The sequence below is a fragment of the Nanorana parkeri genome, unplaced genomic scaffold, assembly GCF_000935625.1.
Source record: "Nanorana parkeri isolate BGI_ZX_2015 unplaced genomic scaffold, ASM93562v1 scaffold2739, whole genome shotgun sequence".
Lineage (NCBI taxonomy): Eukaryota > Metazoa > Chordata > Amphibia > Anura > Dicroglossidae > Nanorana > Nanorana parkeri.
In genome coordinates, this window is record NW_017309007.1 from 70289 (window position 1) to 88680 (window position 18392).

Consider the following 18392-nt stretch of genomic DNA (forward strand, 5'->3'; position numbering starts at 1 on the left):
CGACGGTATGTCCCTCATTGTCCTTACGTCTACACACAGTGTAGACGTAAATGTGATGACACCAGGATCCTTAAACCACTGCAGCTCAGGGAGAGAGACGCTGAAAAGACCGGTCTAAAGCCAGCTCGGAGGTTCGGGTGCGTATAACTTTATTATTTTTGTACTTAGACCAACACAAGCCCTTAACCCTTGCAGGGTGGGGGTAGCACCACTGCAAGGGTTAATACAAAATTTGCCCGGAAAGTGAGATAACTAATGTTTTTTAATATATATATTTATATGTATTATGTATGCGCTGATACCGGTGCTTTACATTTTTAAAAATATTTGGCTGCCATAAGGTCCCATGCTGGGGACCTTGCGGCAGCCTTGTGGGGACCTTACAGCACCTGTTTATAGCATGCATGGAACCTTACGGCACCGGTATCGGCGCATACCTAATAAATATATATTCTCATTTTTTCCCCTATATATATATACATATGAGAATATATATATATATATGAATGAATGAGGAAAATGTTTTAAATATATATATATATACACACACATAGAGGAGTAGTAGTGCTGGTGGTGGGAGGCCCAGTAATATTGTTTCCCCCACATCGAATCTGCCACTGGCCCTGCTGCGGCGCCCAAGCTACTGCATGTGCCCCCCTAGCTTCAGCACTGCCAACCACCCCGTGCCTCCCCTTCCCCCACACTGTGCCACTAGTACCTGGCTTCTCCCCACTTTGTCTGTGTCCCGCAGCCTGCTCAGTCTGGACACTGACAAAATACCCCGCCTCCTGCAGAGCCCGAACTGTACGGGAGGCGGGAAGACAGACCGCGGCAAGGGCTGTGATAAGGCACACGCCGCTTCCAAGATCACTAGCAGCCTGTGCTGCCTGCACTGAGAGCCGCGCATTCCTTGTCACAGCCGCTCCTGTGTTAGTGAGAGGCAGCCTCGGAGCCGTGCCGCTTCAATGACGGCCCAGCCTGCATGGCATAAGATGGGCCTGGGGGGCAATTGCCTCCCTGCCCAGTCCGTCCCTGACACATACGGACCATGGGGAATAAAAGTAGCCACCCTCCAAAAGGACAGTGTCAGCACCAATTCAGAGATGATTAGATGATTTTCAGCTGAGTGATACCCAAATAAGATACATTTTTGTTAATACTTAGAGTACTTGAATGCATTTGTAAGATTTAACTGAGTTTAGTGTCACTTTAACTGATTTAAAACAGTGAATGCCCTCTCCCATGCCATACACGTGCAGGCAAAGTGTGGGACGTTGGTTCCAGGTTGTTCCGGGGCTCTTCCAAGCTGTGACACCTCACCCATTGTACAAAGCCTTCTCCACTGAACCCTCTACAGCACCACCTTCTGTGACAGCTCCTGCAACTCAACCTATCTTGAAAACGTGTTTGAGGTCCACCCCCATCTCCCAATTGGGTGGTAAGCGTCAAGTCCTTTCTTTTGATTCGATGGTTGCAGTGTCGGTCATCAGCAAGGTAGGCTGAACGCTGGTCACCCCAGGCTCTTCTGGATGAAGTACAGACGATGCTGCCGGGGCCCCGGGGACCTGGAGCAGCGCGGGCCTTGGAGAGGTGAAATAGACGGAAAGCTGCTTTGTATCTATATAGATCAGTAGTTGCAGATCTGATGTCTGTCTATATGTAGGTGTGCATTTTGTAGAGCGCCTGCTTTTATTATAAACATAACGGTGCAGTGTCTTGATGCACATTAGGGCTGAGCAGACAGAACTTGCGTCCATGCGCTCACATTGGAAACCTTATTCTACACAGATCACCTATGCAACGTATGTGCTGTGTGAATCCTTGTCACAGAGTGTGAATGACGCGTTTTCCAGTAAGACACAGTAATGTGACCTTACATCCTCTCTTTGTCATACTTGAATCCGATGCCGGTGTCTTGCCATTGTTGATGTTGGGTTGGCTTCTTTGCTCTACCCTTCCTCCTCTCCGGATACATGAAGCGTTGCAAGTCGGACGAATTGCACCCTGAAGAGGTGGCTGCTCAAGATGCTGCTACTGTCATGGAAGTGCGAGGATCAGATTGTCCAATGCCTGGGGATGTGGGCTCTGCGGGACCATCTGTCAGCCCGGCAGCCCCTGTGTTCACTCGGAACAAACCTCCAGACCTCAAGGTAATTGCAGTATCTTTGGATTCATTGTCACTGTAGTTTGACACGTGCACCCGATTACACATTAAATAAGTACCACACATATGCACACAATATGTAAGATTAATTTGTTTTATCACAGTGCACCTTTACCTGAAAACACATAGGCTGTAGATTGATGTGATATATTTTTATCTGCCTGTATTAAAGGTATGGTAGGTAGGGATGAGCTTGGGTTTCGTCCAAACTTGAGTTTGGCTGATCCTGGAAAGAATCTGCCCGTACCAGCTCAGTCAGTCATGGCCGGAGCATTTACCACTTGTAAACTAAGGGGTGGATTCTGGGCCGACCCTATAATTAGGCAGCCTGCGACATGGCCACTCTGCTGCAGAATGTTTGCAGTGTGGCTGCTGCCCGCTTTCCGGCCAGAGCATCCCAGGTTGCTAAGAGGCGGGCGGGGAGATGTGTAAGTGCTACAGATATCTCTCAGTGCAGCTCTTACCAACCTGGGATGCTCCTGCCCACATATGGCCGCAGCTTATTGGGCCGGCACTGACAGCTTCCTTTTTGTGTGCACCAAATGCCTTTCCAAACACAGTTATTAACTTGTAAAAGTAGCAGTGACATCATCACTGTGCTGCTCTTAGGAGGCCTTAAAGCCTTAAGAGGCCCTAATTTGCCATACCCATCCGTGAAAGCAATGATTAGAGCCTGGTAAGTAGTTAATTGTATGGAATCTCTGGCTCAGTATGCCTGATCTGGTGGTATGGACTACACAGGGGTAAAAACTCTGCAGGACCTCTCACGCAATGAGGTGCGGATGCACTCTGAAAATCCTAAATCCACCAGACAACTCTTGAATCATTACATTACACTTATCACTCCTAGTTTTGGGACTTTCAGGTAGCTCTCAGATCATCCACATCTGAACTTCTTTTGAGTGATGTGGCCCTGTGCAGAAAACTATGAAAATATGCAACATGAAAATCCCACCTAGAATGACATCCTTTCCCCCAGAGCCTCCTGGGATATGCATGTCACATATCCCAGGTGATATCGGCTTCCATACAGTGGACTGAGGAGGAGGGCATGCCTGGTGGCTCATCATTGGTGGCGGCTGCCTGAACCAGGAACAGACATAACGTCAGGGAAGAAGACCATAACGTCAGGGAAGAAGACCATAACGTCAGGGAAGAAGACCATAACGTCAGGGAAGAAGATGGCGGCATGGGACCCCACTTTTGGCAGGTGAATGTGGATCACAGCAGAGCAATGATGGATGTGCTGGGCATGTGAGTATATGAACTGAGGACAATCCGGCATTTGGTAAGAGGGGATTAAAAAAAGAATAAATGGGAGGGGGGAGTTACTCTTTAAGTAATAACCGAGAGATACATTTACAAAACAATTCAAATTGTATAGTCAAACTGAAACATTTATTGGGTGCTCAAGTACTCCTGATCCCAATCAGCCTACTGAACTGTGACTCCCAATGACAGCCTGATTTTAACACTCAACACAAGGATACAGATAAAAAAAAAGCAAGTACAGGGGTACATCCACGTAACAGAAGAAGACATTCACTGCCAAGTGGGAGTTAGATAAGAACAGCTCACACACATAACAAATGCACATTATAGAGTATGCCAAAACATATAAACCTACTAGAGTTGGTTATTTGCTCTTGCACCACACACAATGTACATGATTGGTTGTACATTCACCCCTTAGAGTTTCTAAAATACTGTATTTTTTTAATTCATTAATACATTATTTTTACATTTTGTTTTCTTATATTGGCATTCGTTTACAATTTAGAGGGAGATGTTACTATTGCCCTTGCAGTTAAGCAATATTCTGAGGGAGAGATAAAAAAAAGGTGGGAAGGAAACAGGGTTTTATTAGCGTATTGGGTAGTGGGGAAGGGTAGAAAGAGTAGGGGCTAAGGGGGCCATTTGCACAGTGCTAGTTTTGTTTAGGCAGATTTACTTACCTGATCCCCGCTTTCCTAGCGGTCAGTGCTTTCCTCTTCTCCACCTTCACTCTGGCTGGTGTACTGTCCCACAGCATCCTCATGTTTAACGTAGGTCTATAAAACCTGCATTAGATGCGAGGGGGTCTTCGGGGGTCCCAAATCACTGGATCCCAGGGAGGAAGAGGCAGCGGGGATGCATCTTGCAGTCCTGAGGCCTCATTTACATCTTGGTGTTTTTGTAGCTTGAAGTGCTACAATGCTCAACAAGAGGAACCTTATTGTTTTCATTGGCCTGTGTTCACATCTGAATGTTCTGTCACTTGTAGCAAAATACTGTAGAGTGATAAAGTGCATGAGCTTCTTTTTAGACAGAATTGAGTCTTTTGGCCCCATAGATTTTAATGGGAGGCTTGAATAAAGTCTATGGTTTTATTAAAGTCCTATTTAAAGTCAATTCTGCTCTGTACTACAAGTAGTGCATATAAACTTTTGAAAAATGCACGTACAAACAGGCCCCCAAAAACCATCTAAACCGCCTGGCTACGCTCATGGTTAGGTATAAATACAGCTTGAGGGAGCCAATGCTAACAGGGATCAAGTACGGTAAGTAGATCTGCTTTACTCGAGTCCCCTAGACAAAAACGAGCACTTAACTCCTGCAGTGTGAGGGTAGCCCCACAGCAATAGTACTTTTTTGTTTTCACCCAGGGATGCTGGGTGATGCTGGCTCTTAAGGTTCAGAAGATGTGTATCAAAACCCAGAGGGAGAAGGAACACAAAGGTGATTTTATATATGTGCCTGGAGTTATTTTTTCAGAAAGAAGTCTGAGCATATAGGACAGACATTTGGATGGTGAATGATCCCTTCAATGAAATATTCATCAACTGTAACTAAGCAAAATGCTTTCATCTGCCCCACAAGGTGGAGTGTGCTGAACTTATTTGGCTCTGTGACTGTTTCCATAGAGATGCTGGAAAGTTTAGATGGCAGTGTTTGGTGTTTGAGATGTATAGTGGCTGCAAGGAGCATATTATGGAAATCAGGCTTAGTAATTTAAGCTTTTTTGTATCCTTAAATGACCTAATCAAAAGATCTGTTTGGCTAAAATCTTGTATCTGCAGTTGAAGCCTTGATTTAATACGTCTAATATAGTTGCATGTTAACTTTAAAATATTCATGTTAAAGAAAACATTTACTGTAATTAAAAAAAGAGGTTTTAACTGCAAAATAGAGTGTCTGTCTTCATGTTTAGGAACGTGAACATTGTAGGAAGGTATCTTGGTATGGAGCTTCTATTAGTGTCTAATGAGGAGGCAGTTTGTTTTCATTGACATATACTTACTATCTAGTCTCAAAAAGAATTAAAACAATTCTGGAATTCTAGAAAAAGCATGTAAATATCAGGTGAAATTAACATTAAAAAGATTTCCAGAGAAACAGACCTTTAAAATGTGACTCTGCCCTCAGTGTACATTAAAGCCTATTATTATACAGGATTTGTATAGCATCAACAGTTTGCGCAGGCCTTTACAAAATGGAGGGAGACAATACACTTAACAGTACAATTTCAATAGAGGATAGGACAAAAAACTCCTGTTGCAGTGCAAGAGTTTACTGCTTGTTAAAGAGATATTAAGTCTAAATGTTTTAGGTTATTTCAAATGCTGATTAAATCAGTTACAATGGATGTTGCTTCTTGATGTTTAAAAGTTTTAGTTTCCTGTAGAATCAGTTGGCCCCCTGAGCACTGGCCCCGGCATCCTGGTTTAGGGTGCCTTCTTTTCCTTGCAGGATCCTTTGGATACACCCTTGTGTGTGCTAGTAGGCTGTGTGTGTCTCCACAATCACAGTGACACTCCCCTCTCCTCCCTTCCTCATTCCTTCCTTCTCCAAACTGCTGGCTACTGTGCTGTCCCTTGTGATCTTGTACTGGGCAGGAAGTTCAGGGAAGTTGAGTTAAGAGAGTTTAATGCACTTTAATGTATAGGGGAACTGTGCATAGATATGTTACTTACCTGTTCCCCGCAGGCTCCAAGACCAGTGTCTGCATCCTCTTTCTTCTTTCACTGCCACAGCCCACTGACGTCATCACGTATAATGCAAAAGCCCATAGCCCTGCATTATACATGAAGATGCCAAGGGACAGTCCACTAGTGTAGGAGGGACGAGGTAAGCACTGACTGCTTTTCACTCACCTCATAGTTCTAGACAATGAGACTGTCACAGGTCGGCTCAGTAGATTGGGAGGTGAGCGAACACATGTAGGTGTTCGCTCACTTCTCGATCCTGTCACGGCTGTCTGCCGTGACAGGGGAGGGAATGGATTCCCCCCTCCCCGCTCCGATCCGCCAGCGCTGACTGGCGGAACGGACGGGGGAGGGGGCGGGTACAGCTGGCTCTGCCTCTAGATAGGCAGAGCCAGCGTCACTCACGCAGCTGGGCCGATCTCGACATCGATGTCGGGATCCGCTCCGGCTGCGGCGTCTCAGTATACCGCGAGCTGTAGCTCGCGGTATACTGAGCTTAGGGTGACGGGAGGACGTCTTAGGGTCCTCCCGTTACCCTAAGGAGAACTATGGGGAAAAGCCCTGACCCCATAGTTCTCCTTTAACACAGGAGAATAATGTATGCCTCACCACAACATTTAGAAACACATTTGTTGTGCAATTACAGTGCTTGCTGTGAACTGCTTACTTAAACTTCCGGGTGAGGAAGGTCGCATCAGACTTTATGCCTCATTCATAACATTTCCCAAGGCAGTATCATCATGCCCCCCCATAGTCCAATGCAGGGAGCATGCACAAAAGGGTGGCTCCAAAGGACTCTGCAAGAGATAGGAGCCTCCCTGAATCAGGGAATCTGGGCCAGAACTATGAGGATCAGAAGAATAGGGAGGAAAGGACATGCTTACTATATTAAGAAGTCTTTATCTCAGCAGTAACAATTGCAAAAACAAAGTAAGACTTTAATACCACTTATCACTAAGTACATTATTTCCACAGTAACTGTTTGCATAATGTCTTTTTCCTTAATGACTTACATTTGTAAGTTGTAAAAGTGCCTCACACAACATCCCTCTGCACTGCCTCCCCTAACTTTCGGTTGCGGAGCATGCATTGTTCTCTTCACAGCATCACAGATCTTATTCTATTCACAGTGCTGTTTTACCAAAGCCGTTGGAGGAGGACCAGGGGGCATAGCTTTAAGTGCAGGGCCATGAAGCTGCCAGCCTGTCAGGATGTAGTACCCACCTGAGGGTTGCTCCAGTGAAACCTACCAGAGACTGGACTCGCCCTTTAGACAATAATAGGGGAGAGAAATTGTGTCAGTGCATTGAAGAAGTACACCCTGTGGGTATGTTCAGGAGGAAGAGTTATTAGGAGTGGGATAGGACTTATGGAAATTCGATATAGAAATACATATTTATTTTTAAGGTTTTTGACCACAGATACCATTTGAATTTTAAATTTTGGGTTTAGATACACTTTAAAGTAGCTCTTCAGCCAAAACCGGTTTTTCTGGGAGCAGGGAAGGTTTAGAAACTCTGTCAATAGTCGCCAGGACAAAAAGTGAGAGTGAATCGTCCAAACAGTGACAGCAATAAAAACCTGACAGGATTTTGGTGCACTTAAACTTTAACTGTGCAACTCAACTTACTTTTGAATACTTACCTCTCCTGCTGCCAGCACTGCTGAACACCCATTTGATCAGAAGGAATCCCCGGCTGAAGTCTGTACAGAAACCAACACTTCTGGTTGTGTCAATCTCCTGTCTCCCCTGCAGCGCTCAGTGGTTTACCCCTCTAACCTCCATGTCTCTACAGGACACAATAACTACATAGTAGTTTGGGGGAGGAATGACTGACTGAACACTGCAGGGGACACAGGAGATCCATTCTCAATTCCTCCTAATCAGAGGGGTTCAGTGGTGTGAGCAGCAGGAGAGGTAAGCATATACATCCATACATTCGTCTTTACAGGTACAGCAAAAAAGAAGAACTCCAGGCAAAACTTTCTTAACCCTTGCAATGGGGCTACCCCTGCACTGCAAGGGTTAAGTGCTCATTTTTGTCTAAGTGCTAAAATTAAAAAAAAGTCATATTCACCTGCTCCTCGGATCTGTCTTGTTCTTAGATTGGTCCTTCCAGCCTCTTTCCCCTTCTGCTGCAGCAGTCTAGGGTACCTGAGTCAGTACGTCCATTATACAGTGTATAGGATGTGAGGATGCTGAGGGACATACCATTACTGCAGCAGAGGATGTGACAGGCTGGAGAGAATGCTGTGTTATTTTTGTACCTAGACCAAAACGAGCACTTACCCTTGTAGTGCAGGAGTAGCCCCACTTTTAGGGTTAAGAAAAGTTTTGCCTGGAATTCCACATATAAATACAGTCGACCCCGCAAAGTCGCGGTTCAGAGTTTGCGGCCTCAGTCGTTCGCTGATTTTTCCTATATAGGGGTAACATCGGTATTTTACATTCTAGCACTGCGGGAGACATAGCAGTACAGTAGTGTACAGTATACGGGTTTACCTTTACCCTTTACAATCTTTTTTTTTTTAAGGGTAATGTATTAAGCTGAGTTTGAAATGAAATTAAAGTGTTTTGTGGGCATATTTAGGGTTTAAACTATAAAAATAGGCATTTAAAGGCATTTTTTGACCGCATTCAAAATTCTCGGTTTTTCACAATTCGCGGGTGCTCTATGAACTGCGAATTTCGGGGGTCGACTGTATTCAGTTTAGCAACAGATCTATATTTGAATTTATAGTCAAGTAAATGAGCTTATTTCTATATTTCTTAGTTCTATGTAGCTATAGCTTTTTAAAAAAAACCCCTAAATGTCACTTTTTTACCAAATTCAGCTGTACTTGAGGCAGATGACATTCTGCGAGCATTAGAGCTGCAACAACTATTCGATAAAATCGATGATGAGAATCGTTACCAACGCTTCTCATCATCGAATAGTTGCCGCTGTTCTCCACCCTGCTGGTGCTGGCTGCAGTGGTCTGTGTCCATTCAAATCCCCGCTGCTCTCCCCGCCTGTGTCAGCAGAGGAAGCGGGGACACAGACCGCTGCAACCGGCACCTGCAGAGAGGAGAAGCGCTGTAAATAAATTCCCCCGCTGCTACGATCCTCCCGGGAGAATAAATTCCCCCGCTGCTACGATCCTCCCGGTCTGGCCGCTGCTACGATCCTCCCGGGAGAATAAATTCCCCCGCTGCTACGATCCTCCCGGGAGAATAAATTCCCCCGCTGCTACGATCCTCCCGGGAGAATAAATTCCCCCGCTGCTACGATCCTCCCGGGAGAATAAATTCCCCCGCTGCTACGATCCTCCCGGGAGAATAAATTCCCCCGCTGCTACGATCCTCCCGGGAGAATAAATTCCCCCGCTGCTACGATCCTCCCGGGAGAATAAATTCCCCCGCTGCTACGATCCTCCCGGGAGAATAAATTCCCCCGCTGCTACGATCCTCCCGGGAGAATAAATTCCCCCGCTGCTACGATCCTCCCGGGAGAATAAATTCCCCCGCTGCTACGATCCTCCCGGGAGAATAAATTCCCCCGCTGCTACGATCCTCCCGGGAGAATAAATTCCCCCGCTGCTACGATCCTCCCGGGAGAATAAATTCCCCCGCTGCTACGATCCTCCCGGGAGAATAAATTCCCCCGCTGCTACGATCCTCCCGGGAGAATAAATTCCCCCGCTGCTACGATCCTCCCGGGAGAATAAATTCCCCCGCTGCTACGATCCTCCCGGGAGAATAAATTCCCCCGCTGCTACGATCCTCCCGGGAGAATAAATTCCCCCGCTGCTACGATCCTCCCGGGAGAATAAATTCCCCCGCTGCTACGATCCTCCCGGGAGAATAAATTCCCCCGCTGCTACGATCCTCCCGGGAGAATAAATTCCCCCGCTGCTACGATCCTCCCGGTCTGGCCGCTGCTACGATCCTCACGGTTCGGCCGCTGCTACGATACCCCCCGGTCCTGGCCGCTGCTACGATACCCCCCGGCCTGGCCGTCTCTCCTCTGCCCTGCCCCCCTGCCTCCTCTACATCTGCAGGCTGGAAGCCATACCCAGCCTGCTATTGGATATTTTAAAATGCAATAGGCAATAGCAGGCTGGCTATTCCACCCGCCCACTGCCTGTAGTCAATCAGCATGGGAGGACCTGATAATGAACTTTCTCCTTCAGGGCCCTACTTTGCTGATTGGCAGTGGGCAGATGCAATAGCCAGCCTGCTTTTGGCAATTGCTATTTGAAATATCCAATAGCAGGCTGGCTATTGCTCCCAGCAATAAAGGTAAAAAAATTAGGTTTAAAAAATAAAGTTAAACTAAAATTTAAAAAAGACAAAACATTTAAAAAAAAAGTTAAATAAAAATTAAAAATGCAAACAAATAAAAAAAAAAAGAAACTAAAATCAAAAAAACATTTTTTTGGTGTGTCATTTTAACCACATGCTGTCCGGGGCATTTTCTTACTATTTGCGCACACATGACACATGATAAAATATAAATTTCTGCGCAAATGTTTATCAAACGTATTTTTAGGAAAAAATAAACTAAATAAAAATTTAGTGCACAGAAACAGAATATAATACCCAATTATTTGGTAAAATATGAAAGACAGGGTCACGCCAGGTAAATAGACAAACACGTCAAGCCTTAAAATTGCGTTCGCCCATGAAGCCGCAAAAAAAAAGTAAATACCCCAAATTTCCCATAGGGAACATTTTAAACGCTTTTACCGCTCATCAGTTTAGTGCTAACAGTGATTGACAGTGATAGAATGATTGCTCTCACTGTGACGTTCACGGCGACATGTAACATGTGTAGCGCAATTGTCCTTTTATCACATAGACGCACTGACGCGTGCTTGCTCGTGGGGGGCGGGGGACTTAATTTTCTTTTGCATTTTTAACATTTTTCTTTTATGTTTTTTATGTTACTTTAATTTGTATAACTTTTAAACACTTTTTTTTTTTTTACACTAACCCTGGAAGCTGCTGAATCTCTCTCCGCACGATACAAACGATCCGGCGCCTGTACAGACGCCGGATTGCTTGTACATTAACATCCATCGCCTGCTGTTAAAAGCAGTACCAAGAACTCGGCTGCTGCAGCAGTCGTGTTCTTGTTTTAATCACTTTAACGGGCCGCGGTCTATAGACTATTGCGGCCCGGAAGTGGTTAAATAAAAGGTTGTTTTGTTTATTATATTGGCTAATTTTTACAATTCACATTATTTAAAATCTATGAACCTAATTAAAATGTCTAATATAATACATACAATTATTAAAAAGATATATATATATACCTTTTTAATAATTGTATGTATATCAATAAAAGGTGGGAAAAGTCATTTTAAGTTTCGGCCTGACAAATTTTGCTGCAGGAGGTGCGTTGCAGTGCCATTCATTTCAATGGATCCCAAATGCACCTCCCGTCCGCAGTGTGATCGCCCCCGCACTGGGACGAGCGATACTGAAAAGCCCTCCGTTACTGTGCGATAGTAATTTTTATTTTATTTTATCCGATTAACCGATTAATCGAAGTTAATAATCGGCTAACTAATCGAGTATGAAAATAATCGTTAGCATATTGAGAAATAGCATGAAAAAGCTGCTTGTTTTATGCAGTGTATAAATTGGTGTCTTGTATTATGGGGGTCATGTGATGTCACATGTGTAATATGCCTGAACATTTGCCACGTTAAATTAAATTATCCGTTTAAACCTTTTGCTATTTTTTTCATATTTTTTTATGTTTTTCACTTACAGCTTTGAATGTTGGCAAATACTTTTTTTCTCTGAAAGTAGGTTGTGGTTGCGTGTGTCTGTCAGTGCCGTTCACACTAGTACAGTGCAGTAATCGCACAGACCTGTGCGATTAACGCACTGTACCGCACAAAATCGCACCTACCGCAAATTCTGGTGTGGGAGATGTGTTGCATTGCCATTCATTTAAATGGCACCCCAACCGCACCTCCCACCCACAATTCGATCGCCCGCACCGGAACGCGCAGTACTGCAGTGCTGTGTGTTCTTTTGTGGTGCGACTTGGGTCATTAATGACCACGGTCAAATGTGGGTACTGAAGTTACACAGGTTGAGAACCACTGCTCTAAAGGATTCAGCTTTAAATCTGTAATTATTGATGTATAATTGGCCAAGTGGTATAACAGAATAATTTACAGGACTATAAATATCCTAAAATAGGGATCAAACCCTTAGATTTCGGGATATGTGATGCAAGTCAAACATAGAGATACCTTAGCAGTGGTTCACTGGAGGGCTTTTTTGGTGCTATTGAGCCCACCCCACCATAACTTGTTGGGTTAGTCTTAGTCACAAACGATTACAGACTGAGAACGTGCTTCTCACCTAGTTGAGATGATATTGTATACAAATTAAAGAGGAATTTTACCCATATTGTTGAAATTACAACAAAGACACCTTTAGAAATGTTTAGTAATGGCAATCTACACACAGATATAGCATCTCTAGATAATTGCAGGCTTTTTATTCTTTAAACACCTTATTTTTCTTTTCCTCCCCATTCTTCTCTATGTGGCCATTTTTTAAAAAAGGGCAGATTACTAGATCTCCCTTTACTTCCTGGAACTCTGGCACATGTGACTAGACATGTGACCATGCACATCATCTCAGGGGAGTGCATTGAGGCTGGCTCACTTTTTTGTGGGGCTGCAATGCGATCGGCTGCACGGGATCGCAAAGCACATTATGTCTGCGGTCCTGTCCGATCAAAATGCTGCAAACATTATTTTGATTCGATCGGACTGCAGGCATAATGTGCCTTGCAATCCCGTGCGGCCGATCGCATGTGATGCAGTGCGTTCTGGCCAGAATCGGGCCGGAACGCACTGCATCTGGTGTGAACGAGGCCTAATGCCTAAGAGGAACAGGAAGTGGAAGAACAATAATTGTTAGTAAAAGATAAATATTTGTTTAACTAATGAATGTAAGATGATTTCATATCAGCATTTAGAGCTGCACTCAGAGGTGACTTAGTGAAAGGGGGTAAAGGTCCTCTTTAGGTCAGGTTCACACCTGTACGTTTTGTAGCACGTTCAAGGCTCTACGAACGCTCTACAAAACGCTCAAACATGAAAATCCCATTGTTTTCTATGGGTATGGTTCACACCTTGCTGTATTTCAGCCCATCTGAATGCGCTACAAAACGGCCTGCGCCTGAAAAAGGTACATGAGCTTCTTTGCGGCGTTTTTGTTGCGCGTTTCCATTGGGATACAGCCAAGTAGCCCTTGGAAACGCGCGTTTGTTGCGCGTTTTTTAACGTGAATCGGAGCCTTAAATCAGAGCCTTAAGATTCTACTCCTCAACCATTAATATAATGATTATTGTCTTTTGGCAACTACTTCTTGTTTGTGCTAGTTTTTCTACCTTGGGTTTAATTAATCAGTTAGAATAGATTACAGGAGAAAACAGTCAATTATTGCTGCTGAAAAAAAACCCATAAACAAAAAAGATGCAGAAAATCACGAGCACTCCAAATTGTTTATTTCACTCTTGTTTGTGCCGATGTTTCAGTGTTTCACAGAGTCATAGGCGTCGCTATTCCTTGCACCCCTGTGTGCCCTCCCGCTGATTCCCCGATATATATCTATATATAGATATATATATAGGGTTGGCTGCAACAACTAATTAATCAGCTTTCGATTAGTTGACCCTGTTCACGGCTCCACACACGTCGCGCGCCGCACCTCCTCCCCGCCTCACGCTCACCGCCCCCCCACATCCACGATCGGCACAGGGACGCGGAAGAAGAAGTAAGGAGGGACAGGCGTGGGGGGATGACAGCGGCTGACAGACAGACTCGATCTCAGAAGCAAGTTGCTGGAACACTGCTCCAGTAAGCCTGCACTTTCCCCCACATGGTGCTCTATAATGTATTGCTGGGATAGTGGTATTTGTATTCCTTTATAGCTGACTGTACATTGTGCTGTATATTATACAGAGCAACGTACCATCAGCTATAGAAGAATACAAATCCCAGCAATACATTATGTATTGCTGGGATTTGTTGTATTCCTCTAAAGCTGGTGGTATTCTGCATTGCGCTGTGTAATATATTATTGCTGGGATTTGTTGTACTCCTCTATAGCTGATGGTATTCTGCATTGCGCTGTATAGAGGACTACAAATCCCAGCAATAGTACATTATACAGCGCAATGCAGAATACCACCAGCTATAGAGGACTACAAAACCCAGCAATAGTACATTATGCAGCGCAATGCAGAATACCGCCAGCTATAATGTACTATTGCAGGGATTTGTAGTCCTCTATAACCAGTGCCATTCCGCATTGATTGATTGCTGTATAATTTTACATTTCACTATATTGCACACCATACTTTTTTTTTAACTTCCACCACTCCAAGCTTGCTCCTGTGATAGACTGTAATCTCAAAACAAACTAGTAGTCCATCACTGGAGCCATTTTATTAATCCCGATTAACCGAACGTAATAATCGGCTAACTAATCGATTTTGAAAATAATCGTTAGCTGCATCTCTCTCTCTCTCTCTCTCTCTCTCTCTCTCTCTCTCTCTCTCTCTCGCCTACCCTGGACTATCTTATGGTCCAGACTTTCAAAACATTATATCCAGTGCTTTTCTCGTCTATTTATGCTTAGTGGCCTTTAAACCCTTACTGCTTGGGGTATTATGTTGAACTGCTGGTTTCTTGACCAAATCCATCATCATTTATTAATTATCCATATCCTTTTGTCTGTTTGTATTTTCTTTCTGTCACACAATCCTATTTTCATTGTTAGGGATACAGCTCACAAAATCTGTTCTTTGTCATCATCTTTTATTTCTCTTGAGCACTTTGTTATTCACTTGTTTCAATTGTGAAATGTCCCTCACCTCTGGTTCCTTTGAGATACATTCATTTTAGGAATGTCACTAAAGATCTGCTTGTCTTATAGTCACACCTTGGAACACTTTCCTCTACTCTCCTGTCAATATTGCAGGTTACCCTTGCAGTCTTGGAACCTGATAGCCAATGTGAAAGGCTATACATTTTTCATGATTGTAATGTGACAGTCTCTTACTGGTTTTGTCCAGCTAAAACTCTGAGTCTACAGACTGCATGATTTGAGGCCTGCCAGGCAGCAGTGCTTATAGAGATTAGTTAGGACTCAGGTTGGGCACATATATTTGTTTTTCTTAAATGCAGTATTGCTATAACTGTTTACTTTAGGATCAAGACATGGTATACGCTATAGTACAATAGTATTATTGGTATATGTACTGTATGCATGTGTTGATGAATGTAAACTAATGAATGGATTGGAGATGGCTTTTAGGATGTTAAATGTTTGACTGTGTTTATCCATGTCATAATGTGCAATGTGCTGCACATGTGAACATAACATATATTTAGGGTGTTTAAATGCAATTTCTTGTGGCCTAAACATTATTTTAAGCTGTATTAAAAAGATGGTGGTCATGTATTTACTGACATGTCCAGCTTCAACTGCAGTTTTTAGTCCCTTTCACACTATTTTATGTAGCATGTATGCATAACAGGAGCATGTATCACAGATGCCCTTCTTCTCTACAGAAAATCCAGCAGCTCTCTGAAGGATCAATGTTTGGACATGGACTGAAGCATCTCTTTCATAGCCGACGACGTTCAAGAGAGCGAGATCACCAGGCTTCTGCAGAACCCCAGGTTACCTGCTCAACGCCAGGTCCTCAAACCCTGCATGCATCCCAAGCTGCCCCTTTATCATCATCTGATCATGACTCTGCAGATGAAAAAGAGCGATCTCCAGAAATGCACCGAGTGTCTTATGCTGTTTCTTTGCATGATCTGCCAGCACGTCCAACTGCCTTTAACCGTGTTTTGCAACAAATTCGCTCACGTCCTTCTGTAAAGAGAGGATCTGGACAGCACGGGGGTGGCCGACGGAGCAAGAGTGGACCTGGGGAAACTGCTCATCATCACCATCACTCACAATTGCGTGGAGGTAGTCCTCACCTTCCCCGCCGTCCTCTACCAATGGATGGTGGATTAGCTGCAGTATTACACCATCACCAAGGCAGACCACGTTCTTCCTCTACTACTGATGCTGCACTTTTAGCTGGAGGTGATATAGCTGGTGCTGGCAGTTTTGCACATGAGGACCAGGAGAGAGCAGCAGAAAAGGTATGAAAGACATTAATCATAAACTGTAATAAAATGTGTAATACGTGCACAGACTAAGAAAGAGTGAATCCAGATAATAGTGAGTGAGTCTAGACAATAGTTTGAGTCTAAGGGGTCTATTCACCAAGCTGCCGAGGGCAGCCGAGTGAATGACCGATCTGAAGTGAAAGTTGTTTACAGACCTCAAAAGCTCAAGCTGAAATTTACATAAAGATGTGCATAACTCCTTCCAGTAATCCATCCCTTCTCAGTCCAAAGTCTCTTTTGCCCCCATAAGGCAGGCAGTCCCTTCTGTGTTGTCTTCATAGTGAATCTATAGTTCTCTGGAATCCTTTATCATGTATTACATGTTTATTTGTGAACAAATATTCTATGTGTTTTGATTCAGAATAACATACAAACAACCATTTAAAAATGTATAAACCAAATCTAAACTAAACAACACTTGACTTAAAACATTATAGTTTTCCTTTAGCAGATCATAATATTATACTGTGTTGCCAGATGTGCATTTTATTTCCTAGCTTTACCCAGATGCTGCAGTCATTATCGTTACATCTTACTGTTTCCTTTAGTTTTTTTTAGATTTTTGATGTTATGGTGAATGTAGCTTGAAGAATGAGACTCTGTGGTGATGTTCATGATGAATAATTATTATTATTATACAAGATTTATATAGCGCCAACAGTTTGTGCAGCACTTTACAATATAAGGAAGACATCACAATACAATTCAAGACAAGATGGTAAGGAGGGCCCTGCCCCTGAGTGCTTACAATCTAAAAGGGAGGAGGAAGTGATACATGAGGAGGTAGCTGTGTGGGAATTAATTGTTTGAGAATGTGATGGTTCAGTGGTTAGGTTGAGGGGGGATAATTGGTTTCTGTGCACTAAAGCACATTGTTTTCCGCTTATTACATGAGCCTGGCTTATACAAAGCTTTAGCAGTGTGAAGTGGGAGACAGATGAGAGTAGTGGATGCGAGACTGAAAAGGATTTTGGAAATAGAAGACGACTATATATAGGGCTGCAACACACTAATCGATTATGAGAATAGTTATCAACTATTCTCATTAACGAATAGTTGGTTAGATCCCCTAGCCCTCTCCTCCATGCTGGGAAAAGGGCACAGCAAGCAATGGGTGGGTGCAATAGCCAGCCTGCTATTGGCTATTGCAACTTGAAATGTCCAATAGCAGGCTGGATATTGCATCAGCCTGTTGTATTTACATTTAGCTTCCGTCTGCAGAATCTTGCCACTGGCAGCTGTCCTTCCCTGGCTGAAGCAATTTAAGTGCCATGTGCTTACAATACAATTATTAAAAATGTTTTTTGATAAAAGGTGGGGAAAATGTGTGGAAATCACTCATCTCATAGTTCTCCTTTAAGGGGTGACATGATCACCATGTATAAATACATAAATGGTCCATATAGTGAGCTTGGTGCCAAATTATTCACTTTAAGGTCACTACAAAAGGACAAGGGGGCACCCTTTGCATCTGGAGGAAAAGATGTTTAACCTTTGCAAGGATTTTTCACAGTTAGAGCAGTGAAAATGTAGAATAGACTCCCCCAGGAGCTAGTTCTAGCTAGCTCACTTAATTGTTTAAAAAAAAATCTGGATGTATTCCTAAATGCACTGAATATTACTGGATATTGAGTTTTTATAGGTATATTAAGCACCAGAGATTGTTGATCCAGAGAATATTCAATTGCCTTATGGCATCAGGAATGAATTTATTTCCCCTGTTGGAGCAAATACAACCATGTTTTATAGGGGTTTTTTGCCTTCCTCTGGATCAACAGGGGGTAATTGTGGACATAGTGTTCTGTTTAGGCTTTTCTTCTTTTTTTTTTTTTTCCATACCTCTATAGGTTGAACTCAATGGACTTTTTCAACCTGACTAATCACGTAACTATGTATGCAATGCCGTGTGTTCCAGTGCAGTGTGATTGCAAAACAATTTGCATACAGTTCTATTCTGAACACTGCATTTGTGTATTTCATTTTAAATTAGGGATGGTATTTAATTTTTCTTTATGCGATTAATCGAAAAAGTAATCAGCCAACTAGTCAATTATGAA

General features: G+C 43.5%; 1 protein-coding gene across 1 annotated transcript; it reads left to right on the plus strand.

Moving 5' to 3' along the window:
- Nucleotides 1-1693: 1693 nt before the first annotated feature.
- On the plus strand, nt 1694-16308 carry LOC108802232 (transmembrane and coiled-coil domains protein 2-like; the record flags this gene model as incomplete). Its single annotated transcript, XM_018574106.1, has 2 exons — nt 1694-2150; nt 15721-16308. Coding segments are annotated over exons 1-2 (765 nt in total), but the record flags the coding sequence as incomplete, so codon positions are not given.
- Between the last annotated feature and the right edge of the window lie 2084 nt (nt 16309-18392).